General features: G+C 48.6%; 1 protein-coding gene and 1 long non-coding RNA gene across 16 annotated transcripts in view; one reads left to right on the plus strand and one right to left on the minus strand.

The window, feature by feature from the left end:
- The window catches only part of CD44 (CD44 molecule (Indian blood group)), a 93669-nt gene extending 81767 nt beyond the window's left edge, over positions 1–11902 (minus strand). For 3 of the 15 annotated variants that reach the window (XM_049648282.1, XM_049648275.1, XM_049648270.1), the window contains exon 1: positions 11643–11890. In XM_049648282.1, coding sequence (XP_049504239.1) covers positions 11643–11709 — 67 coding nt within the window. In that variant the 5' untranslated portion in view covers positions 11710–11890. Of the gene's footprint in view, positions 1–11642 lie in introns of all 15 variants that reach the window. The other 12 variants (XM_049648263.1, XM_049648255.1, XM_049648295.1 and 9 more) reach the window with 9 other exon arrangements.
- Positions 9788–22200, plus strand: LOC125934768 (uncharacterized). Its single transcript, XR_007461523.1, has 3 exons — positions 9788–9997; positions 10507–10553; positions 21702–22200. It is a non-coding gene; the product is annotated as an uncharacterized LOC125934768 (long non-coding RNA).
- Positions 22201–25064: the final 2864 nt, after the last annotated feature.

The raw sequence follows: 25064 nt of genomic DNA on the forward strand, positions 1-25064 counted from the left end.
ATATATATATTATGTTTTGTTTGCTCTTTTTTTTAAGACCCCCATTGCCACCCTAGTTATTTTCCATAGGCTACTATAGCTCACCCTCTACGCATTGCTTTGGCTGAATATTATGGTTTGTTTTGCACCAACACGTTATAGCATTCCCTTGAGGAAGGCTGAGAAATCTAAGTTACTCATGGAACTTAGAGAGTGAAGGACATAATCTTTCCTCTTCTTCATGAGTTAGATTTTCTGGTCACTTGACACAATGGTTTGTTTTGTTTTGTTTTGTTTTGTTTTTTAACTACAGTTTAAGGTAAAGGGTATTGCATTCAGATCCTGCAGGTAATCCCAGGACTGGCTTCCTGTATCTTTAGCTGTGTGACTAAGACATGTTCCTAACTTCTCTGGCCCAAGCTTCTTCATGTGCCCATTCCCAAGTGACTGAGAGGAACCAGTGGAATCCTCTGAACAAGGCACCTTGTTCCCGAGAGCCACGCTTGCCCCCTGAGGTTCAGAGTGTCACTGGATGAATAGACTTGTTGCTGGCATGGATTAATAATTCACTTCTGACATTTAATACAAACCAGGCATCACTTTTTTTAATTTTTTTTTTTTTTGGCACTGCATTACAGTCGTGTTATTCTTTCCATTAAGTTTTATGAGGCTTAGGTGTTCGTGGCCCACGGAGAGGTGGATTTATAGATCATGAGGCCTGCAAAGGACTTTATAGATCAACTCGAATCCAGCCCTCTCATTTTAGGCATGGAAAATTAAAGGTAAACAGGGGTGAAATGATTTGTTCAGCAAACTGGAACATAATAATATAATAGCCATTTTTATTTTCGAGGCACCTCTATGCACCAGACACTTAGCTCTAGAAACCACATGCTAAACATTGTTCTAGACACTTAACACGTGCACTGCCTGAGCTCACGCCACCCTAAAGTGGCAAAGGGGGGAATCAACCTGAAGTCTGTCTCTTTTCACAGCTCTTACTCCTTCTACACGGGACTCTTCCAAAGCCAAACTCCATTTCCATTGCACCACAGTAAACCTCTGGTCTGGCCCAAGTGGTCTTTGGAATGGAAGGCTTTTCAACCACTGAAAGAAACAACTCCCTTTTTTCTTTTAACAGAGTGGCCAAAAGCCAACATCTTTTCCCTAAGTGTCACCGAGAACATGATTTTGAGGCTTGGGGTTTTTCATACTTGAGACCAGATTTGGAAGGGAGGGCTGGAGCATAGCAGCAGACAGATGTATAGGAAATCAAGATCCCTGTCCTACTGTACAAAACCTAATGAGCTGGGAACCTCCCCTGCCTTGCCTGACATATCGGACTTCAAGAAAGATACACTCAAATGAGGGAGAATGCAGAGAAAAACAATTTCAAGGAGGTTTGAGGATCACTACAAGGGACACTAGAAAAAGTCAAATGAAAAGTTTTCTATAGACCAGAAAGAAAAAAAAAAAGGATGAAAAAGAATTAGTCGCAACCTATACAAATCACTGAAGGTAAATGAGAAAGATTACTTTGCCAAATCTAGAAATTTCATTCATTCAGTCAGTCATCCAATATATATATATATATATATTTTTTTTTTTGAGAGAGAGAGAGAGAAAGCGTGAGCAGGGGAGGTACAGAGTTGGCGACGGGCAGAGGATCCAAAGTGGGCTCCAAGCTGACAGCAGAGAGCTCGATGCGAGGCTCAAAGTAATGAACCATGAGATCACGACCTGAGCTAAAGTCGGACGCTCAACCGACTGAGCCACCCAGGTGCCCCAGCCATTGAACATTTATTGAGCATCTACATTAATTGCAGAACCGACAGCTGGGGACGACAGCAATACAAAAATGTATATAATGTACATAAAGCATGAGCTTTTCCGTAACGAGCTTATATGCTCAGCAGTGAAAGACAACAGATGGCCGTACACAGCTCAGAGGCATCCCTCGCACTTCTTTCTTTTAGATGGAGATACGCTTGTGGGGTTTTCGTGAGTTATCAGGGAGGAACAAGACAACAGAGAAGAGTAAAAGTCACTCTGGGAAGTCTGGAGGGATGTACCTGACCTCCAAGGCTGACACTAGGAAGACAACTTGTCCTCGACAGAAGATCCACTCAAAGATGAACTTCTGCACAAAAGACTTCTATGACAGTGCCGATTCCCTCTTCAAGTCTGGTCTACCTCTGTGCGAACAGCACTCTTGTAGGTACCCGAACCCGTGCCTTCCCTTTGCAGGAAAACGTGACCGTGCGACAAGCCGGTGGCTGTGGGCCTGACTCAGTGACATCCACCGGTCCCCTGCAGGCTGTAAGATAGTGTGCAGCTCTTCTGGACTCTGCTTCTCGAACCTCACGCTCAGCAATGCCAGCGTTTGTGACTGGCAGATGGCAGTTCCTCGTTTATTACTTTTGGAGTGTGTGAAGACTGGGGGCAGGGGCCTGGGCAGAAACCACCTTCTAGATCGGAGGCAGGAGACCAGGTACTGGTCACATGGAAGTGTTGGTTTCTCCCGGGCATCTCAAGTTGCACAATGATGAGCACTGGGGAAGACGCTTTACTGTCATCACCCCGATGGCTTGCCAGCTGCTCTCTGAGAGAGGAGGTGGAAAAAGGTGCTGCCCAGATCCACGACTGGTGTCATGGAAGGCATTGCAGACCTGCTCAAGTGACACTCAAACAAGTAAGGAATCTGATGAACCTCTGAGCTCAGGCCGAACGCACAGGTCCCTTCTTACAGACCGCGTCGGACGTCCCCAGGGGGCTTTGCCTCCAGCTTTCTTTGGGTGGCTTGTTTCTCAGGCGAAGCACCCAGAGGAAACCCTGCCCCTCTCCCCCACCTCCCCATGCAGGGTGAGTGCAGCCTGATTCCCGATTCCTCTCTGAGCTGCCTCCCTCCCTCATCAATTCTAGCTGGTAGAGAGAAGGCCCCGGGCCAAGGACCCTTGCACTGAGGGCAAACACGTTCCTGTTATTTGACTGACTCCTTTTCCAGCTTTGTCCCTTCGGGAGCCGAAGTCCTAGATGGTGGGGAAGCACCAAGAAGCAACCTTTGCCTTTCATCTGGGGGACACATAATGAAGTGATAATGAACAAATAACTCAACCCACCATCCCTGTCGATCCTATCCCCTCCCTAACTCCCCACCATATAGAGGAGAGAAGAACTTCTATGCAGGAATTGGAATGAACGAGTCGCTCAGAGTACGAATGGGGAGAACTTTCCATGGCCACTTCTTCTTCTTCGTATTTGCAATTGCAGCCCCTTCTTCTGATATCATGTATACAAAGGGGAGGGCAAAGCTAGCTGTGTGGACGCTGTGGCCCAACCCACACCTGACTCCCGAATGGAGTGTATGAAAACAACCAGAGCACTACCAGTTATCGCCATCCGGGTTTCTGGGGGCCCTGACATTTTCGTGTACTAAGAGAAGCACAGTAATGCCGTGACTGAGAGCTTGGGCCCAGTAGCCAGACCCCCTACGTTCAAATCTCAGCTCCATCACTTACCAGCTCTGTAGCCGTGGACAAGTTACTCAAATTCCCTATGGCTTAAAAGAGGGATAATACCAGCACCACTTCATAAGGTTGGCGTACGGATTAAACAAGGTGAGTATATAGGAAACAGAAGGTCCCGGTGCGGGCACATGGCTAGCGCTCAGTTCGTATTTACTATTGTTACTAATTGTGGTGATCGTTATCTCAGAACTATACAACGCACTGCAAAGAAACCAGTGCAGAAGGTACAAGAGCTCTCTCTAACTGTCAAGAAAGGTTGTGGGGAAGAAAGACGAACTTAGAGGCACCTCCAGAGGACCCTGGCAATGACACCAGAGCAAATGGGAATAGTCTCTCCCGGCTGGAGTTTTGCAGTTAACCTATACTCTCAAGTGCTGCAGATTCGAGGAAGAGTTTTGGGGCCTGAGTTTTGCAAATCACCTCCTCGGTGACTCAGCCCTCCCCACCCACCTAGGACCTGTCTGCCCACACTTGCACTTAGGAGGGCCACTTGCCTTGGGTGGACACACCCAGGCAGCCAGTGCACAGCACTCGGGAAGGTCTGGCTTCTGGATGTTCTTTTCCCCCACGACACCCTCCCCTCGTTCCTCGCTTGCCTCCCCCATGTCTGAGTCTCACTGGGCAGACGATCCCTGGGTAGGCAGGAACTGTCCCAGGTGTGGGCAACTCCAGACTTGGCGAGCTCTATGGCGAGGAGGCACGGTTTGCTATTTCCAGTGTGGCTTTCCCATCAGACATCGGGCTTCCCCATCAGAAGGCTTGCCCCTTCAGGGGCTGCAGGAGACCCACAGAGAAGGCAAGAATCTTCTGTGAAGCTCTTCAGCTTCTCTTCCAGCTGCCACCACCTTCACCTTCCAGAAGCAGGGGGGTCAGGAGGGTGCTCAAGGAATCCAACCTCGGAGCAGCATCTCCAAAATAACCGGACCTCCAAGTGGGCTGCTGCTGGGGAGTGTTTTATTTTGAGGCTTAAATTTAGGGGTTGGAGTCATCATCTGCCTGGCTCCCACTCCCTTCTTGGCCCAAGAAGCTCGTAACCCTGTCCTCAGACAGACGTACCCAGCCACAGCAAGCAGCCACCAAAACCACAAACAGACGGGTGATCTCCCTGTTTGGGGCAGACCAAATAAGAACCCCGTGGTGGGCAGCTGACTGGCCAAGCGCCCTTCTCCGCCCTGCCCTGAGCAAAACAGCCATCTCCACTGTTACCATAAACACACAGATGTATTTGCATCCTATGCATGTTGTCCAGCATGCTTCTGTACACAAGACAAAGTTATTTCTATATCTGGATATTCATTTCAGTTCAACAGTTACCAGTAGCTAGGACCAACCCTCGGATCTGGGACCACCAAAGAAAAGAAAGAAAGAAAAGAAAAAGAAAGAAAGAAAGAAAGAAAGAAAGAGAAAGAGAGAAAGAAAGAAAGAAAGAAAGAGAAAGAAAGAAAGGAAGGACGGAAGGAAGGAAGGAAGGAAGGAAGAAAGAAAGAAAGAGAAAGAAAGAAAGAGAAAGAAAGAAAGAAAGAAAGAGAAAGAAAGAAAGGAAGAAAGAAAGAAAGAAAGAAAGAGAAAGAAAGAAAGAAAGGAAGGAAGGAAGGAAGGAAGGAAGGAAGAAAGGAAGGAAGGAAGGAAGGAAGGAAGGAAGGAAGGAAGAAAGAAAAAGAAAGAATGTTATACAATCCCTGATGTCAGAGAGCTCCCACAGTGCTGAAGAGGACGGGTAATAGAAGATAGGATGGTTTTGGGTTTTCCCCTTTTTTAGAAGTGTGGCCCCAAAAGATAAAAAGGCCTCCCTGCATGGTTTTACGGTGGGGTTTTAAGGCTAATTAACTGGGGCCCTATGAGAACCAGATACCACATAATCAGAGGTGAGGTTACTGGAATGGCTGCCATCTTATGACACCAGATTCTCAACGTGGGATGGCTCTACCCACCACCACCACCAATTTGGCAAAGCCTGGAGGCATTTTTGGTTGTCACAACTCCGGGAGGGCAGGTGCACTACCAGAATCCAGTATGTGGAAGCCAGAGATACACGGTCACCCATTAGCTAGGAAACCATATAATACTACATACACCGTGAGCTAGCTAGTCAGGGGTGAGGAACTGTGGCCTTCTGACAATGGGCCCCCCCAGTGCCTAAACTACCTGGTGCACCGAGGAGGCATGGGGTAGACGTTTGTTGAATACACTGTCTAGTTGACTAACATATTAGAGAGCGGGTAAATTAATAGCAGGGTAACAGAAATACACACACCTTTTTCATTCTGTTTTTTTCACGTATTCAAATCCTATCTTGTCCCTATTGCCACTTCCTCTCCTCCATGGATTCTTCCAGTCTCCTTTGCTCAGCTCAGCATTTCGGTCTCAGCTCAGAAATGCTGTTAGCCTCACAGTCTAAAATGGCCCGGCTATCGATCAGTGCTACATGCTTTATCTGTAGCACCCCGAGGTTCTTGGCTGCAAGTGCCAGCCTCAGACACGTAATTCCTCTGTAGTACCCAGCATAGTGTGGGACCCATAGAAGACACCTGATCAATTCTTAAGGACTGACCAGCAATATTCACGTTACGTGTAGACACATGGGCTCCGACACATACATACTTAGAAGCACACCCACAATGGATGCATGCCCACATCTAGCAAGCAAGGGTCAAATATATAGCTTGTCTTGGTTCTTCACATATTGGAGAGATCAAGAAGTGTAGAGCAGAGGAATATTAAATATTTCTCTCCAAAGCACACATTTTGGGAAACAGACATCAATGTAATCAGGCACTCGATTAAGGAGTTGTAAGGATGTGAATTCATTTATGTAAGATGCTTGCGAAGTTTTTGACTTCTAATCACATGAAGCTATACATTTATTGGTAGGAAAGTATATAGACACTTCGTCAAAATATATACCATGCGTCAACTGGTAGACCATTTGCCCATTTGAAATCCTGACTGTCCTAGAAAATTTGGCATGCACCATCACTTTATCCACGCCAAGCCAGATTCCACAACCACAGACTAGGAAACACCCCTTCCTAACTCTGCCGGATTGGTCTGGCTTCCCAAACCCTTGATGGCCAGCTTTGGGGGAGTACACTTTAAAAACATTTTTTTACGTTTATTTATTATTGAAAGACAGAGTCAGAGCATGAGCAGGGGAGAGGCAGAGAGAGAGGGAGACACAGAATCCGAAGCAGGCTCCAGGCTCCGAGGTGTCAGCACAGAGCCCGACGCAGGGCTTGAACCCACAAACCGCGAGATCGTGACCTGAGCCGAAGTCAGACGCTTAACCGACTGAGCCACCCAGGTGCCCCTGGGGGAGCACATTTTTTAAAGAAAATATCTCAACTTGCTCAGCGGGTGAAAAGTGGGGTTTGAATTTAAGGTAGGAGGCACTAGTCTACCCTGATGATTCTAAAGAACACTAGTGTGCTTCCCATTCAAGCAGGGACACAAAGGAAATTGACTCATCTGCTTCTCACTGTGCAATCCCCCAGAATTTCTTTCTGAAGCAAAAAAGATCCCCTTTGAGAAACATGCTTTGTCTGTCAGCATCTGCCACCTGCTTCATCTCTTCTTTCACAAGAGTCACTTCCTTTTTAGACTCTGGGTGGAGTTGGCTGAAACAGAGGTGCTGGGGAAACACAGCTCAGCCCTAGCTGAGCCCCAGCCCCAACCCAGCCTCAGCCCCAGCCCAGCCCTCAACCTCAGCACAGTCCCAACCCCAGCCCAGACCCAGCCCAGCCCCAGACACAGCCCCAGCATAGCCCAGCCCCAGACCTAGCCCCAGCCCCAGCCCCAGCCCCAGCCCAGCCCTCAGCCTCAGCACAGCTCCCACCCCAGCCCAGACCCAGCCCAGCCCCAGACTCAGCCCCAGCCCGAGCCCTAGCCCCAGCCCCAGCCCCAGCCCTAGCCCCAGCCCAGCCTCAGCCCCAGCCCCAGCCCCAGCCCCAGCCCCAGCCCCAGCCCCAGCCCAGCCTCAGCCCCAGCCCAGCCCTCAGCCTCAGCACAGCCCCAACCCCAGCCCAGACCCAGCCCAGCCCCAGCCCCAGCCCCAGCCCAGCCCCAGCCAGGACCTAGTGATGGGGAGATACAGCACCAGCCCACCTCTACTCTGTCAGGGAACCCCAGCTTGGAACCATCAGCCTGGACACTGCAAACTGATCTCAAATCCCACCTGGGAGACTGCTCCACTCTGCCTTTCAGTTTAAGATCCTTGACTTTTGTAGAAACCCATGTCAGCCTGCCACCCGGGTCCTCAAGACTTTCCCTCTCTGGGGCACGTACAGTCTGCTAAACAAACACTGAAGGTTTCCAGTGAGCATGTGAGGAGGGGCTTTCTGGGTCAACGCATCCAAAATGCTGGCAGAGTTGGGGTGAGGGCTTCCGCAGGCAGGCCCTCTTTTTTCATTTTCAGGCAGAGGACATTGCCCTAACTTGTCTCTTAGACAAGGAACAGCCTCTCCCTTTTTTCCAAGCCTGCAAATGAGAGCATGTCTAGAAGGGCAGCTGGACGCTGATAAGGGAATTGACTTATTTTAGTCACAAATAACTAGGTTGGCATCTCTTGACAGCTGTGGCCAAGCCTAGGGAGAGACAGTCCAGGGTAGGGCAGGGTAGAGCAGCCAGGAGTCCACAGCCTGCCAGGCGGAGCGAGAAAGCCATTCACACCAGGCTTCACGTTAGCTGGTCACAAGGGATGGGGAGGATATGGGAACGACATACGCATGCAATTTCCAAAGCAGTGAATCAAAGGGGCGTTAGCATTGGAGTCCAACACGGGGTGGGGGGGGTGGTGTTAGACAATGGGAAATCCCAGCTCCACCATTTACTAGCTATGTGTCCTTGGGCAAGTCATAACACCTCCCTGAGTCTCAGTTTCCTGATCTAGAAAATGGGGTTAACTAAACATATTTAGCACGTCATGAGGCTTCCATAGAATAATCTATTCAAACCCCCTGGCGGAATGCCTAGCACAAAGCCAGTGCTCAGTAAACGCATTTCCTAGGACTTAGAACCCCACTTTGCAATAGGAGCGTCGGGCTTTTACAACAGGGGTGCTCTTAACTCTGAGGGCTTTAGCCATCCTCCAAGGAGGCCCTAGGGGCCCTAGGACAGTACAGAGCCTCTTCCTCGAGAAGCACTTTTGTTTTGTGGTAAGAAATATATACCATTATTCTTTATCTTAAGCTCAAACCGTGTATATTATAGAGGAAAATAAAAAATTGTAGTGAATGTGGAAGGTAGCATTTAGGGTGTGAAACCAGTGTTAGGCTCACCCCGGGGACAGAGGTGGAGTCCTTGGTGATGGGGGTATTTCAGAGCCCCGTGGATGGAAGATGTCCGGCCCTAAGTCTGCTGCGAGAGAGAAAGTCACTCCTCCCTCCTATTCAGGGTCTGCTTCCTCCATGGGAAAAAGAAGGGTTTTTCTAAATGGTCCTTGGAGTCCCCATTGGTGAGTCTATGACAATGAGTCAAGAAATACTTTTTGAATGAATGGAAGGGGATCTGTCATAACTTAAGAATTTCATGCTGCCCATGCTGCTTCTGCGTGGGGCAATTTGGAAGAAAATGGAACCATTTCTTACTGGCCGCCAGCCTCACACACACCTACTTGGCACGGCGCCTTGGCAGGAAATGAGATGTCCAATGGGTATCTGGGGAATAACTGAATTAATTGATGCTAACCTCAGTAGTGATGGATTTCTTGCTTCTCCACCTGGGAAAACACAGCCAAAGCCCTAACTCCCAGGAAGAGGGGTCTCTAATACTCCCAGGGAGCAGAAGGGCACTTGTCACCCCCAAGAGCTCTCTGATGTACCCCTCTTTCTCAACACCAGGGGCGCAATTCCCCAGCAGTGACCTCTGGCCCACAGGGGAAAAGAGACACCAGACGTGGGAGGGCTCATCCCACTTGTCCTCTACCCAGGGCCACTTTCTACTTCCTGCATATGACACCTAATTCACGGTGTCTTCCAACTTAATTTCTTGTCCAGTGTTGCTTAATTTCATCTGGCCATTTCTCTACTTTTTGCTTCCGGATATGAAGGATGGACCCTTTCTTCCTCCCCAAAGCCTTGCTCCTTTCCAAAGTTTCCTCATTGTCTTCTGGAGGTCCCCCACCCCCAACTGGGATCCTGGGGCAAAAGTACTGCCTCTCCTCCCCCTCCTCTGCCTCCTTCCCCTCTCTGCCTGCCCAGCCAAGCTGCTGTGATGTCGCATCTCCCTTCCAAGTCTCAGTTCCTTCCAAACAACGTTACAAGCACATGAAAGCCAAGGCCCAGGCAGTTACTGCCACTGGCACTTTTTTGTGCTTCCTCCAAATGACGCTTCCCAAAAGGAGCATGAAAACGTGGAGCAGGAGTGAACCCATGGTCTCTGGGTCAGGATGGTGTCAAATATTTGGGGATGCGACCCTTAAGAAGAATCAGGGAGGCAGGTTGGAAGGAGTCAGGAGTCAGAATCCTCAGAAACAAAGCAGAAGACATCACCAGAAGGTAATGTACAAATAAAGTTCCCTGGAGGTCTCAGAGAAGGCCAGGGCTCTTTCTGCACTCCAGGTTTTCTCTTCTCTGGCGTCCCAAGTGTTTTTGCCTTTCAAGGACTTGTTGGAGCTCAGGTCGCCTTGGAAGCCTCCGATGGCCTCGGGTCCACCTCAACCCTCCATCCCAGACTCTTTCTAAGTATGCCCGTACCATACATACAGTCTAACGTACTCCCACTAAACACAGACTAATGGGCCTGGGTTCACATGTGCACCAATCCTTCTGGCTGTGTGGGAACTGGCAAGTTACTTAACCTCTCTGAGTCTCGGTTTGTTTCCCTCCTGAAGCCGGGCTAGTAACAGGACGCTTCTCGCTGGGCCACCGTGAGGGCAAAATAAGGCAACACTTGTAAACATTGAGCACAGTGCCCAGCACAGTGAAAGCGTGCAGTAAAATGTTGGCTGGTGTTGTCATTTCTTCTATTATTATGATTATTATCATTATTATTCTTTGTGTTTCAGGAATCTGAATCTTTGATCCCCACTTATTCCCAGTCTGCAGGATCCAGGTAAGACTGTATCTTTACTTTCTTGGTACCCCCCAGAGCTGGGTTTAATAAATACTTGCCGAGCAGAATTAACCATAGGCTGAGCTGTCTTAATGACCCAGCTGGCACTTCTTAAAAGAAGAATTAATTTTGCTAGCAATAAGCAAATCAGCCATGTAATTATCTGTACATATATAGACAAAGGGAAGGAACGCTTGGAGTTCGGTCTCACCAGACTACCTCACATGCCGACACCCACTCCACAGCCACTGAAAGATACAGCCCCTGTTTGGACGGGGGTATCGGCAGCCCCAGGTCCAGGGTCCCTAACACGACCCTGATGCCCAGGCTTCCCCCCCTCCCCCCCCCCTCCCTGTTCTGAGGCTGCCAGGCTGGGAATATGAGCCACCTTACTGTCTGGATTTCTCCTAACTGATTGGCAGGAGCAGGAGGTTTGAGTAGCTGGTTCAGTCATTGCTTTTCCACCTCACACTCCCTGCCCCAGGCTGGCACCTCGTGGAAACCCAGAACCTCACAGAGCTGGTTCAAGTTCCCACAAGCGCTAGTCAGTGACTGGAGCCAACTGTAAGAGCTTTGGAACCCAGGCGGGGTGGGGAGCCGCAGGGCGCCGGCACCCCTTTCTGGAAGGCTCATTGCCACCAGCTCTCACACCAACACCTCTGTGGCCACCTGGTCAGTAGCCCCGGCCCCTGCCCCGCCTAGCCCTGCCCTGCCCGGGGACAGCCCAGCCAGGCTTCCAGCGCCCTTGGGCACAGAAGCCCGTTGGTCCAGACACAGGGCGCACACCCTGGAGTACAGTTACTTTCTGCCTTGTGCTCCGGCACCCGCGACCTCACCCAAAACTGCGCGCTGGCAGCCGGCCCGGCCAACTTTCTTCGCTCTTTCTCTTTTCCTTTCAACAAAACGGTGCTTCGCACCAACCCACACTCCGAGAGCTTAGCGCAAATCCTCTCCCCGCTCTCCTTCACCAAGTCCACGCCGCTGGCCGCCCGCTGGCCTCCCGTCCCCGGGGGCCCACTCAGCCAGGTGGCTGCAGGGTCCGTCCCGGCCGCCCGGGCCACTCCCTCCCGCTGCCCCTGAGGCACTCACCGATCTGCGCCAGGCTCAACTGCGAGAGGCACAGTCCCCAGGCTAGGCGCCACCAAAACTTGTCCATGGTGAGAGCGAACCGAGGGGGCGAGCGCAGGGCGCCGGGGGTGGGGTCCGGTGCGCTGGGCGGGGGCCGGCGGAGCACGGGGCGAGCTGGGCGGCCCGAGCCTATCGGGGGCTGGGGTCCGGCTGGGCAATGAGGGCGCCTGGGAAGTTGGGTGCAGTTTTTATTCAAGGGCTGAAAGAGTGACCTAAGAGGGAGGGAGGGAGCGAGGGCAGGACACACCCAAGCGAGGGGGCTGTGACTAAGCAGCCCGCAGAGGTTTAAAGACGCAGCAGCCCTCCCCTGCGCTGGCCCTTCCGCCCCCGCCCCGCGCCCCGAGCCGCGCAGAGACCGTAAACGCGGGCGGCCTTAACAGGCGCCGCGGGGGCCCCGGGGGTGCCCGTGAGCCCCGGGACGCACCGGTTTCCTCTCCCGGCCCGCTGGAAGGGCGGCCTCTGGACGGGCCAGGGGATGGCCCGTCCTGAAACCTTAGCCCGGTTGGGTTGAGCCTCCGACCCCTCCTCTCCGCTAGGTTTCTCTGTGAATGGGGCTGGAGAGTGATCTCTCGGATTTCACCGGCGGGCTGGATATTCTGGGACAGGAGATGGGATGGGGGCGAGGTCCGGCACTGGGTAGTGGCGCTCCCCAGCTCACGGTGGCAAGGAGGGGTGGGGAGCTTGTGATTCTTCCCAGGGGAAGAGGACGAGCGCACTCTTGTTCCCCTGAAAGAGAAGCGAAGTGGAGTTTTCCTTCTTACCAGGGCGGCTCAGAGAAAGCTAAGGATGGCCAGCCAGGGGGCTGCCATTTCCCTCCTCCAACCCATGTGTCATCTTCCAGTCCCAGGCTGGCACCTGGACCCATCCACTCATTCATCCATCCAGTCACCTGTATTCATTCATCCTCCCAAACATCGTTCCACCTGCCCATTCATCTTCTACCCATCTTTGCTCACATCCTACAGGGCTGTTGCATCTTTCCCACCCCCTTCCATCCACTTGTCCAACGGCACATCCTTTCTTCTAGCCATCCATCTCCCACTTGTTCTTCCAATGACGCTCCCATACAACTTCTCCTCCACCTTCCCATACACTTTTCCACACCTCTTCATAACCCTACATCTATCCATCTGTATACTGTCCTCCTCTCCAGCCAGCCAGCCAGCCAGCCAGCCACATTTGTGCTTCAGTGTATCTATCCAGTGCCCATCATCCACTTCTCCATTCGCCATTTTATCCACCCTCTCATCCACCAAATATCCACCCTCTCTCTCTTGCTCCTATTTATACTCCTAGCTAAGCAAACATTAATCCACTTGCCTCTATCTGTCCTCCCCAATACATCTCAGAAAAGGGAGGAAGATGGTCCCCGGAGGGATTTCGAGTTAGAAAAATCATACTTTGAGGGGCTCCTGGGTGGCTCAGTTGGTTGAGTGTCCGACTTTGGCTCAGGTCATGATCTCACAGTTCGTGGGTTCAAGCCCCGCGTCGGGCTCTGTGCTGACAGCTCAGAGCCTGGAGCCTGCTTCGGATTCTGTGTCTCCCTCTCTTTCTCTGCCCCTCCCCCACTCATGCTCTATCTCTCTCTGTGTCAAAAATAAACAAAACATTTAAAAAATTAAAAAAAAAGAAAAATCATACTTTGCATTATAATCTCATATCTACCTGTAACATCCAGTGATTTGACATTTGAAAAGCAAAAGCGGTGTTTATTGTTAATGTGGACCACTGAAAGTGTATCTGAATGGGCTTCTCGCCTGGTGGGGTACATAGAAAATGGTAATGGCTGTCAGGGACTGTGGGACTGAATTCTTGCCAGGCTAGAATTCCCGAGCCAAAGGAATTCCCTTTTGATTTTGTTATTTGTTGAAAGAAATTGAAAAATTGAGAGAAAGTGCATGCAGCTTTCCTTATTCATCAAGCATGGAGCGAGCGCTCAAGAGTATCAAGATGGAAAGGATCTGCCCTATCTATCTTCAGGGGCCTCACACTTTCGCGGGGAATCAGACTCACAAGCCGGCTGTCACCACACAATAAGAAATGTGCTGTGAAATATGGGTGACAATATCCACGGCAGAAGATCGCTATGGATAGCCATCTTGCTATCCATCTGAGAGAAGAGAGCCCGCAGAGCACTGCACACTTTCCTGGGGAACACCAGACCAGGGGGCCTTCACAAGGGAGGTGATATTTGAGGTCTTGAAGGAGGAGGAGGGATTCTTCAGAAGAAAGGGCAAGGGCACAAGACATCCAGCAACAGCATTACTCTGTAGTAATTAATTGCAAGGATTTAGGAACCAGGACGCCTGGCCTCGTACATTGCGTTGTGCAACCTTAAGCAAGTAAATTAGCCTCTAGTCCTCGGTTCTTCTCACATCTAACATGGGGTTAATATCAGTGTCCTTTCCATAGGATTGGTGAGCAGTAAATGACTCAAAAGTCCTGCATATATTAAGCACTAGATATATGTATATGTATATATATATACGCATATAGTAAGCTCCGTAAATGTGTTTGCTATCATGACTAAAAGCAAAATTGTGACTAAGCAGGGAAAAGTGAAAGCACATGACTTGTTCAGGCAATGTCATAGAGCGGCTTGCATGTTCGATTAGATGAAGATATCGAGGGAGGACAGCAAGAAGGGAGGCCAGAGAGGTAAACAGGACCCCCCCCCCCCCCCACCCGCCAGCTCAGGTCATAGACTATGCCAGGAAGTTTGAACTTGACCCCTAGGAAATAGTGAGCCATAGAACTTTCCTTATTATTGTTGTTCTTGCTGCTGTTATTGTTGTTGTTATTATTATCGTGCTAAAATACACATGTCCTAACATTTACCATTGCAGCCATACAGTGGCCCTCAGCACATTCACAGAATTGTGTGGCTATCACCACCGTCTTGGTCAGCTTGGGCTGCCAGAACTGAGCATCACAGGCTGGATGGCTTACACAGCAGAGATTTATTTGTCACAGTTCAGGAGGCTGGGAAGTCCCACATCAGGGCGCCAGCATGGCTGGGTTCTGCTGAGAACAGTCTTCTGGGTTTGCAGAGGGCTGTCTTCTATCCTTACATGAAGCGGGGGAGAGAGACAGAGACTGAGAAGGAGGCAGACAGATAGGGAGGGAGAGAGACAGACAGAGAGAGAGGAAGGGAGAGAGAGGGAGGAAAGGAGAGGGAGAGGGAAGGAGGAGAAGAGAGGGAGAGAGGCAGGGAGAGGGAGAGAAAAACAGAGACAGAGACTGAGATGGGGTGGGGGAGGGACCAAGCTTGCTGGTGGGTCCTTCTTATCAAGGCACTAATCCCTTTCATAAGGGCTCCACCCTCCTGACCTAATTACCTCCCAAAGTCCCCACCCCCAAATACCATCACACTGGGGGTTAAGAGTCCAAAATATGAATTTGGGGGAGACAAACACGCAGCCAATAACAAAGGCTTTCCAGTTCAGTGTAAGGGTTCGAGTTGGGGAGAGCCTGCTTGAGTGTAGGCTGCTCCTCCTGCATTCTCAGGGACCTGCTCCCCAGCCACCAGTGGCCAGTTTCAAGATTCAGGGGGGAGGGGGGCGGGGGAGGGGGGGGTGCCAGCTGGAAAGAGAACGGTGCCTCTGACCCCTATCGGAAAAGCAGGCGCTTTGAAAAATGCTGCCCGTAGTGGCAGAGTTGTCTGTCCCCAAGAGGCACCGCCTTCCTGAAACACATGGGGGCAGGCTGCCCCCCCCCCCCAAGAAGATCTTCAGACTTTAATCACCTGAGAAGCCAGGCCTAGTGAGTTCCCTGGAAAGGGCACTGGCCCAGGAGTGACCTCGCAGATCTCCCATTACTTCCAGGGCCTTGTTGCAAGAGGGGAGTGAAATGGGATGGTATTCACTGCGACGATGTGTTTACATTGTCTTACGCGTTTCATAGAACTTGCAGGTTCCTGGAGACCCTCAGAGACAGACACAGAGATCAAAGCAAAGGCTTAAGCGGGGGCTGTGCCTCCCCCCACCCTGACCCCATTCCAAGCGCAAAAGTTCCAAGTTTATCAGTTTGATAACCTTAGAGGACTGTGGGAGGCTTCATTTCCACAAAGGACTTTACTTTGAAAAAGTTATATAAAAACCACTCAACGAGGCCATCTCCAACGAAGCCTGGTTCCCTGCTGCATATGTGCAAGTTGTAACAATCGGCAGATGAAGCGCGGAGTGGGAAGGTGCCTCACAAAGGTTAGGGGGCCATGCAAATTCTTCCAGGAGGAAATATTTTGCCTGCCTGCTTCCCGACAGTTTAGTGAGGGACTGACTGAGGTTGTTTGCCCCATGCCACAAGTGAGTCATTTCAAACTGACCTGACAATTCACTGAGTCAGGACCAACCTTTGGGAATTCCTGGATCACCTCTTTGCGCTCACCCTCTCACCGTCTTTCCACCCCACACTCCCCGCCCCCCACCCCCTCCCCCCCTACACTGGCCATACCACGGTCTCACAAAGACATTCCCATGCTCTTTTTTTGAGACTGTATAACGCTTAGGTCCTTAAAGTTACTGATTTTAGATGTTCAGTATCTGTTGTGTGTTGCACCAATTACCTTTCTAAGTGAAACCAGGGGATGTGGGAAACTGGAAGAGAGAGCTTGAATTGATCTGACTTAACATGAGGTTACACTACTAGGTCAGGGTCCAGGACATGACTGGCAGCCTTGGACCGAGGAAGCCCAGGTCTGAGCAGTGGCTCACCCCCTTATCAGCCCGGTGAGTTTACTTGGGTCGCTTAACCTCTGGGAGTTTGGGTTATTTCATCTACCACATGAGGTTCATAAGACCTTTCTCACAGTCTGTTGTGAATAGTAAGTGAAAGAAGGCATCAGGACTCTACCGGGGGGCCGGCCTCCTGGTAGGGCTCAGTGATCCACCAACCGCTAAGCTACCTGAGGACAGGGACAAGTCTGTCTTAGACGCTGTCATTACGAGACTCTCAGTTCCTGACTATTCCCTGTCTCTGACATATATACCTTTCCCAATAAAGAATGGCCTGTTCTTTTTCCTCCCGAGACACTTTACAGGGTGACTTTGGGAATTACAGGAGCCAATAGATAGCAGCATTTGGACAAGCTGACACTTTCTAGACAAATGCAAGCCGTGGCGTCCGATCTGGGTGACCGTTTTCAGACCTGGTGGAATTTGAGCGTGGTTCACTCTAGCAGACTAGGATTCGTATGTTTATTTTTCCTGAATTTGGGGGCCTGCTGGCTTCTGACTAGTAAAAAAATCTTGTTCTTCCTAAGCAAAGAAAAAGTCAAATCTAAACCAAATGTGAGCAGGAGTGTGTGGAGCAAGGCGGGGAGGTGGGACTGAATCATGGGATTTGAGGATTATAAACACAGCAGGCCACCAGACGCTTTTAAAGGGACAACATTGAATTCCTACACGGGGCTGCTTACCACAGAAGGAGCGATCTGGCAGAGTAAATCAAACACCATTCCAGTTCAACTTTAACTAAAAAAAAAAAAAAAAAAAAAAAAAAAAAAAACCATCTTTAGTTCATTCTCAATGAGTAAATTCTACACATGCAAATGAACAGTGGTGAAAAAGCCCTTGTGAAATAATTATTAGTGAAGGCTAAATAAACTGGTAATTTGGAAAGCAATCTTCATGACAAATAAATGGCATCGAATGACTAATTAGTCTCGAGCTAACCAAGTATGATTACAGTGCTGAGCTTTTAGCATTACTAAGGCTTTCAAAGGACGGTAAATAAAATAGCCAGTGTGGCCACTGCCCCTAGAAATGCCAAGGGGACCGGATGCCTCTTGATTCCGGATACATCCATGTCAGTTGCAGCTGTGATGCAGACCTTTGAAAGTTAAAACAGTATGCCGATAGGTCAAAGCCCACAGCTCAATGATAGTTAATTTAGAAATGTGAATTTTTGAAGGTGAAATTTGAATTAATGGTGTGTGGCTTTATGCGGAAGGCTAGCTGGGGGGAAGTGAGAGACTGAAGTGAGAGAAGTAAGACAGTCTCTACCGTATACGCTATTATTGTTTAAGAGAAATGCAGTTGTATTCCTTTTAAGTTCATAGAGCAACTAAAATCTTTATTCATTTTCTTTCCGTTTCATACGAATTGGTAGCTAAACGTCTACTGGAAGGCTGGAAGGGAATGGCATTGATGAACATCTAAGCATGATTCGTGCTGGCCGTATTCATAGTTGGCGTATAAACGGTGACTAATGTCCCTGGGTTGCCTGAAAATTGTTCCCTTTGTTCCTTCACTATGTGACTACTGTGTGCTGAGCACAATTTAAACATTCTTAGTTCTGTCATAATTCATTCTCATCACTCCACTGCTGCTGGTATCGCCACCAATGCCACCAATGCCATTGTCACCGCCACCAATGCCATTGTCACTGCCACCATCACCACCACCACCAGAACCCCCGCCATCATCACCACAATTACCACCATGGTCACTACCACCGGTACTTAGTACGTATGCCAATGTTATTTAATTACCGCAACAACCCTATGAAAAGTTCACTCCTCCTTTACAGATGAGGTAACAGGCTTGGAAAGGTTGGGTGACTTGTCCCAAGCCTCTTTATTTTACTTGAGGGAGCTCTTTCATGCCATTACAAGATGCAGGGACAGAACATCTCGACCCCTTTCTGATTCTGGATCTAGCAAAAATGCTAAGCCAGTTGGAGTTTGAACTCGTTTTCACTGAGTTTTATTCCAATAAATGTCTTTTTAGAGGGAAGATGCCTTTAGAAACTGTTGTTAGAGTAGGGGTGGTGGAGGGAAGGTTGCTAAGGTGGAGGGTAGAGACTGCTCATTCTCACTCAGGACTTCTGGCTCTAATCTCAGGTCCTGTGATTCTGCATTCCATGTTCTTTTTCACTACCCAACCTCACCTACAAACCCTCCCCCTTAGCATCCAATTATACCCAAAGAATGCAATGATTTCTCCTGCACTGTTACTGAAACCAGACATCCCTGATGGTTTGCCCACAGTTGTGTGGCCCTCCAAATGAGTGGCAGGCCTTCCCAGGCCTTCTCCAGAACGCTCCTTTCTGCCTGAACACGCCTCGTAGACTATTTCAAAAGCAAAACCCTTCAGCTGGCAAATGGTAACAGCTGCTTCTCTTCAAAACACCCAGCGTGTAAAACTTCTGGGCTCCAATGCACAGGCCTAACACTCTAGCCAAGTCTGGATGGGTCTCGGTGTTAACTCCTGCAGAAAAGGTTATAGGTAGTGAACTTGGATGTGAGGCCGGGCCAAAACCCGTTTTATTGCTGGATACTGTTTCTCAGCCACAGTAGACTGTGACTGTAGAAGACGTTGTGTGGGTGAGAAAGAAACTTGTACTTAATTGGGGGAGGTTGTGGTGAGGGAAGGGGAAGGAGAGTGTGTGAGTGGTAGAGGGAGGACAAAAGGGCACAGACATGAGCCCACCATGATAGGAAGGGAAAAGAAAGTCTTCTAACCATCAGCCAGGAATTTCATGGACATCTCCAGTACGTATTACATGGATTCAGCACCAAGGAAAAACCAAAGGGGAACTAGACCCACCCTCTCTCCCCAAAATGATTATGGTCTAGATCAGGGTTGGCCAATCACTTATTTGCATCAAGTACTACTCTAAATACTGGGAATACAGCAGGAAAGAGAGAGAGAGAGAGAGAGAGAGAGAAAGAGAGAGAGAGAGACCAGTGTTTTGTTATTACTGAGGACATTGGGGGAGGGTGCAGGGTAAATTTAATAAGGTAGAAGGGAAAGTCTGTCTGAAGAGGTAACAGTTGAGCCGTATAAAACATTAGAGAAGCACTTCCGAAAAAGAAGGCAGAGCAAATGTAAAGGTTTGAGATGAGAATATTCTTGGTATGTTTGAAGAACAGAAAAGGCCAGTGGGGCTGGAGCTGAGTGAGCGAGCGAGAAAGTGAAGGAGGGTCAGCTTTAGCTCTTAGGTGGCCTTGCAGGCCACAGTAGGAAGTCAGGATTTTGTGCTGATTTCAGAAGGATTTGGGTGGGTTTTCCTTGACTCTCCAGCTCTGGTGAACTGGTAGTGACTGCTTAGGTCACTGTGATGAGAAAGATTCAGAAGCCTTACAGCTCAGTGGGGAAGAGTTCAGTGATGGCTTAAGAATATATAGAATAGATGAGGCAATGGTAACACTCGTGATCAATATTTACCATCTCTGAGAAGGATGGAATATTAAGTTGCACTAGTCAGGTTACATCCCAGGTTATGCTGCAGTGGCCACATCACTAAAATCTCAGTGGATTAGGCGATCGTCCAAGTGACTTCTTGTCATGCTAAGTCTACTGTAGGTCCAGGCAATTCTTCAAAGCGGCTGTCTTCCATGCAGTAGCTCAGTGATTCTGCGTGGTTTGATTTTATGGCACCTGCATTTTAACAGAATGGCTGCATCAGGGAAACAGAACAGTAAAGTATCTCTTACCAGTGACTAAATGCTTTGGCTCAGAAATAATTCATGCCGTTTCTGCTTACACCCCATCGGCTAAAACTAGTCACATGACCCCATCTAATTGTAAGCGAGCTGAGAGAGGGTAATTCTCCCATGTGCCTAAATGTGGAGGAGAATCTAAGTAAGCAGTAAAAATCTAACATGTAAGTCCACGTTAAAGAAAGTCTAGTCACCCTCCGATGCATTTTTGTAATGAACTGGCTGAGGAGTAGTAAATAAAAAAGGACTTCAGAAAGGGGTGACATTGACCAGGTATATTCCCAAAAAGCTCTATAGATAAGGGTACCTGAGTGATCTTAATAGATGGTCTTGTTAGAAAGTCACCCTCCAGCTCCATTGTACCCTCTCCAAACCCACTAAATCCTTTTCTTTTCCTGGTCCAACCCCATCCACCAGTTTGCAATAGGGTCTTTGCACTTGTCTGGCTCTTTTAACTTATTACTTTGGATGCAATATCATATTTGCTATGTAACCTTGGGCAATTTACTCAACCTCTTAGAGCTTAAGTTACTCATTTAATGCTGTATATTATTATTGTGAAAATTAAAGTACACAGTGTAACAATGCATCTATTTAGCTTAACATAAGTTTTGGAATAGAGCAGGTCCAAAAAATTGAAGTTACCGTTATTTTTTTTTTAAAAGAAAGCCTTTATTATTTTTTTTATTAACAAAAAGTACAGAAAAAAAGTAGTTCCAGAGTTCGTTCAGTGGCTCAATGATAGTGTTATAGACATAAAATCTGTTCATCTTTCTGTACCACTGTTAACATGCCAGCTTCCATTCTCAATGCGGTTTGCCTCATGTCACAAAATAGTTACCGAAGATCCTGGCATTAAATCCTCATTTGACGGTGTCCAAAGCTGAAGAAAGGAGGTAGGCAAGAAGAAAAGGATCTTTCATCATATGGTTCTCTCCTTTCATCAAAGAGAAAAATTATCCTCAAAAGCTCATCATCCCCCAGCCAACCTCCGCATGTCTCAAGTTTAAATTCTGTCCTTTCTTGGCTTTATAGGTACTGCCCTAGCCCATTTTTCATTCTACCTTTCAGATGGCTTTCTCTTTCCGTATTTTGTGGCCTAATTTTAGCTAGTGACAAATTAACTCAGCAACACATATATAATGGCTCAAATACATAGAGATTTATTTTTGAGTCATCTAACACTTACGAGGGTTTTTGGATAGGTAAGATGTTGGGGACGATGGAAGATTCATGTTAATGGAGGCTCCGCAATTCTCAACGCTGCTGGGGCCATTCCCATTCCATCAGTGGAAGGAAAAGGAGCATGTAGGAGCACTGTCTGGTGGTGGTAGTGGTGGGGTGGTTATGAGTCAGGCCTGGTATGGGACCATCGCTTCCATCCATGTCTCATTGAATGGGTTCTAGCCATCCCTGGGCAATGGAGTCCATCTGTGAGTCCAGTGGAAAGGGGGTGAAAGGGGAGGTGAATCCATCCCTGGCTCTTCTGCTGAATCCTTTCCTGCATTCCTTCTCCTGATTTAGACCTCCTCAAGGAGATGTCCAGGTTTTTATCTGTTTCTTCACTTTTCCCCTAGGCTTACTTCGCCTACGATGCCACAACCACGAGAAAGGAGACTGGCTCCACTCATTGAGCATTCCTACACCTTCCAAGTATCCTGTTCACTTTTCTTCTTGTTTTCCACTTGAATACTGGGTTAGTCCAATTGAAGACATCGGGAGAAGGTTTGGGGCAAAAAGAAAGAGAATGGACTGCCAGCATGGGTTTGATTCCAAGACCAGCCATCTGGGAACTTGAACACAGTTTATAGGCGGGAAATGGCCCATGTAGTCCTGGACTATAAACCGGTGGCTTTCTTTACCAACTCACTGGAACCTTGGGAGCCCAGTTTTAATACTATTTATAACCTGCTCTGAGATCATGTCCCCAAATACTAATTTCAAAGGATTTTAATATAAAGGTGCTCTTCAATCACAGACTTTTCATAAACAAATACATTTGGGAAACACTAGGTTAAAAGAGGTGAACAGGTGTCCCTACTCTAAGCACCCTTCCTTGGTTTTTTTTTCACGCATCAACCATTTCTTAAGTGTTTGGTAGCGTTAGGCACCATGCGAGGCTCTGTGGATGGGTTCTCAACACACTCATATGGTCCCTATTCTCCAGCGATATAAAATATAGCACCAAGATGCACTGTAAGTTTCCAAGAGGGGGCCATAGTACGCAGTTTTCCCCAATACTATTTGACCACAGACACCTCCCTTTTTTAAAAAAAAGGAGTATGATAAATTCCCACATACCCATCACCCGGTTTCAACAATTACCAACTCATGACCCATTCTGCCTATCTGCACCTCCTACTTCCTTCCTCACCACCTGATTATTTTGAACAAATACCAGACATCGTATCTTTTTATCGGTAGATTGCTCATTATGTGTCTCTAAAAGATAAGGGCTCTTTGAAATAACATAAACCACAATACTGTCATTACATTATTGGTGATTTTGAATTTTCTCCACTAGTGGTTTATATATATTAAAATATATGTCTATATTTTATAATATATTATATATTATAAAATTTTAATATATATAAACCACTAATGAAGAAAATTCAAAATCAGCAATAATGATATATATATAAAACACATACATATATAATATATACGTATATATTCACACTTTTGAATCAAGTAATCTTATTTTATTTTATTTTTTAAATTTTTTTTAAAAGTTTTATTTATTTTTGAGACAGGGAGAGACAGAGCATGAACAGGGGAGGGTCAGAGAGAGGGAGACACAGAATCTGAAACAGGCTCCAGGCTCTGAGCTGTCAGCACAGAGCCCGACGCGGGGCTCGAACTCCCGGACCACGAGATCATGACCTGAGCCGAAGTCGGCCACTTAACCGACTGAGCCACCCAGGCGCCCCCAAATAATCTTATTTTAAAAATATATTAAGATGCAATGAACATAAAGGGGTATTCAGGTGCATGTGCACACACGTGCACGCACACACACACACATGCTGAGTAGCTGTGACATCATCTCCAAGGAAACACCCTGGTCCTGAGGGCAGTCTCCACCACACACTGGGTGGACCCGTTCTGCCTGCAGTAGAATTGGAAAGGAAGTCCCGCCCATCCTCACGTACCCCAGTCCTGTGGGAAATGGGACTGAGGGGGGATCTGGCCTGGTCTTACAAGTGCTGTAAGTGGCTCTGTCAGGTGGCTTCTGAAAAGTGATGTGGGGGAGGACGACAAAATCTGGGCAGCAGGAGGCAGGGCCACCATACGACATCATCCGGAGAAGTTTCCATCAGTCCCCCCTTCTGCCACGCAGCTGAGGCTCCATGTCTAGCCTCGGAACTGTTGAAGTCTTCTTGGTCGCTTTAGCCCCTGGGTCAGTATCTAGAAGACCATTCCTCACCAGCGAGTTTGGCCCAGTGACCAAAGATGTAAGCAAAGGCATGGAAACTGTGAGCCCTCCGGAAAAGCCAGAGGGAAACCCCAGAACGAGAGGATGTACCTAAGACATATTTGGCTTGCATCCCAATTGTACCTAAGCTGGCCTTCTCAGAAGCAGTCCCCTTTCCCAGCCCAGATGGGGCTACACCAGCAATGGCATGTTCAAGCCATGGCTTGCCTTGTTCAAGGATGGAGAACTGTATTTATTCTGGCCCAGGCTTGTGGGGCAGAGGGACCCCCCCCCCAAGACGGAGGCCATGTTTCTCCAGAGATAAGTCAACCAACAATGGCACTTCTGTCGCCTCATCTTGCAGAGAAATAGCCCCATGTCCAGTGGCTGATGGCTGCTCCCCTTAAGGTTGTGTTCAGAGTTACCAGTGCTGTGCGGGGGTGCGGGGGGTGATGTGGGCAGGAGGCAGAGGGCTGATGGGAATTCTATCAGTTTCACAGATGCTTTTGGTCTCTCTCAGCTCCTATTCTCTCTACTTTCCTTTTTTTTTTTTTTTTGAGTTTATTTATTTTGAGAGTGAGAGAGGGCGCAAGTAAGGGAAGGGCAGAGAGAGAGCTCTGTTAGCGCAGAGCCGGATGTGGGGCTAGATCCCACAAACTGCAAGATCATGACCTGAGCTGAAACCAAGAGTCAGTCGCTCCACCGACTGATCCAGCCAGGCACCCCCTCTACCTTCTTTATGTTTTCCTCCTGATGTGTCTCCTTTCTCTTCCCCCCTGCCCTCCTCACAAGGCTTAGCCTCCCCAGCTTCCCCTCATCCCTGTCTCTCGACTGGCTTCCCCTCCCGCCAGCCACAAATATTCTCTTCCTTACAACTTTGCGCTCTCTCCCCTCACGTTGGTCTGCCCATCTGCCACCCCCTCTAGCCAGGGTTTGTCCCTTTTTCGTCCCCACCCACGGAGTGTCAGTCCCCAGTGGCCTGACTTAGACCTCTCATGTTTCCATTCTCATCACACGCAATCTGGAAACTCACCCCCAGAGCACAAGGAGGGCTCTGGGGTGCAGCCCCAAGGACATCTTTGTTTCACACCCCTTTCTCTTCCTCTAACGAAGCAGTGACAGGCTTCTCTGGTCCCTTATTTGAGAGAAAGACAGAATGACAAGAAGCTATTGCATGGGATGGGCGTGGAGGGCACAGGGAATGTTTTGCTGTCTCAGTGGTTATAGAGCCCCATATCTACAGAGAACAAGGGAAGTACCAGTTATGTTATCAGGAGAAGGGCTTATTCAGGACCTCTCACAGAACTCTGTGTTTTTGGAATGGCTACAGTCACTTACAGATAGAAAATCTGAGGATCAGAGAGGTTAAGTGGTTTGCCCACAGTCACACAGCAGTGGAGCCAGCGATGGAGCCTGGACTCGTGTCAAAGCCCTTGTTCATTCTATTGTACAGAGGGTTGCCATGGACTGCTTTTTCCTGTCTTAACCATCTGAGAAGGTCTCTCTCCATCATCTAGCACCT

Source organism: Panthera uncia, chromosome D1, assembly GCF_023721935.1.
Source record: "Panthera uncia isolate 11264 chromosome D1, Puncia_PCG_1.0, whole genome shotgun sequence".
NCBI lineage: Eukaryota > Metazoa > Chordata > Mammalia > Carnivora > Felidae > Panthera > Panthera uncia.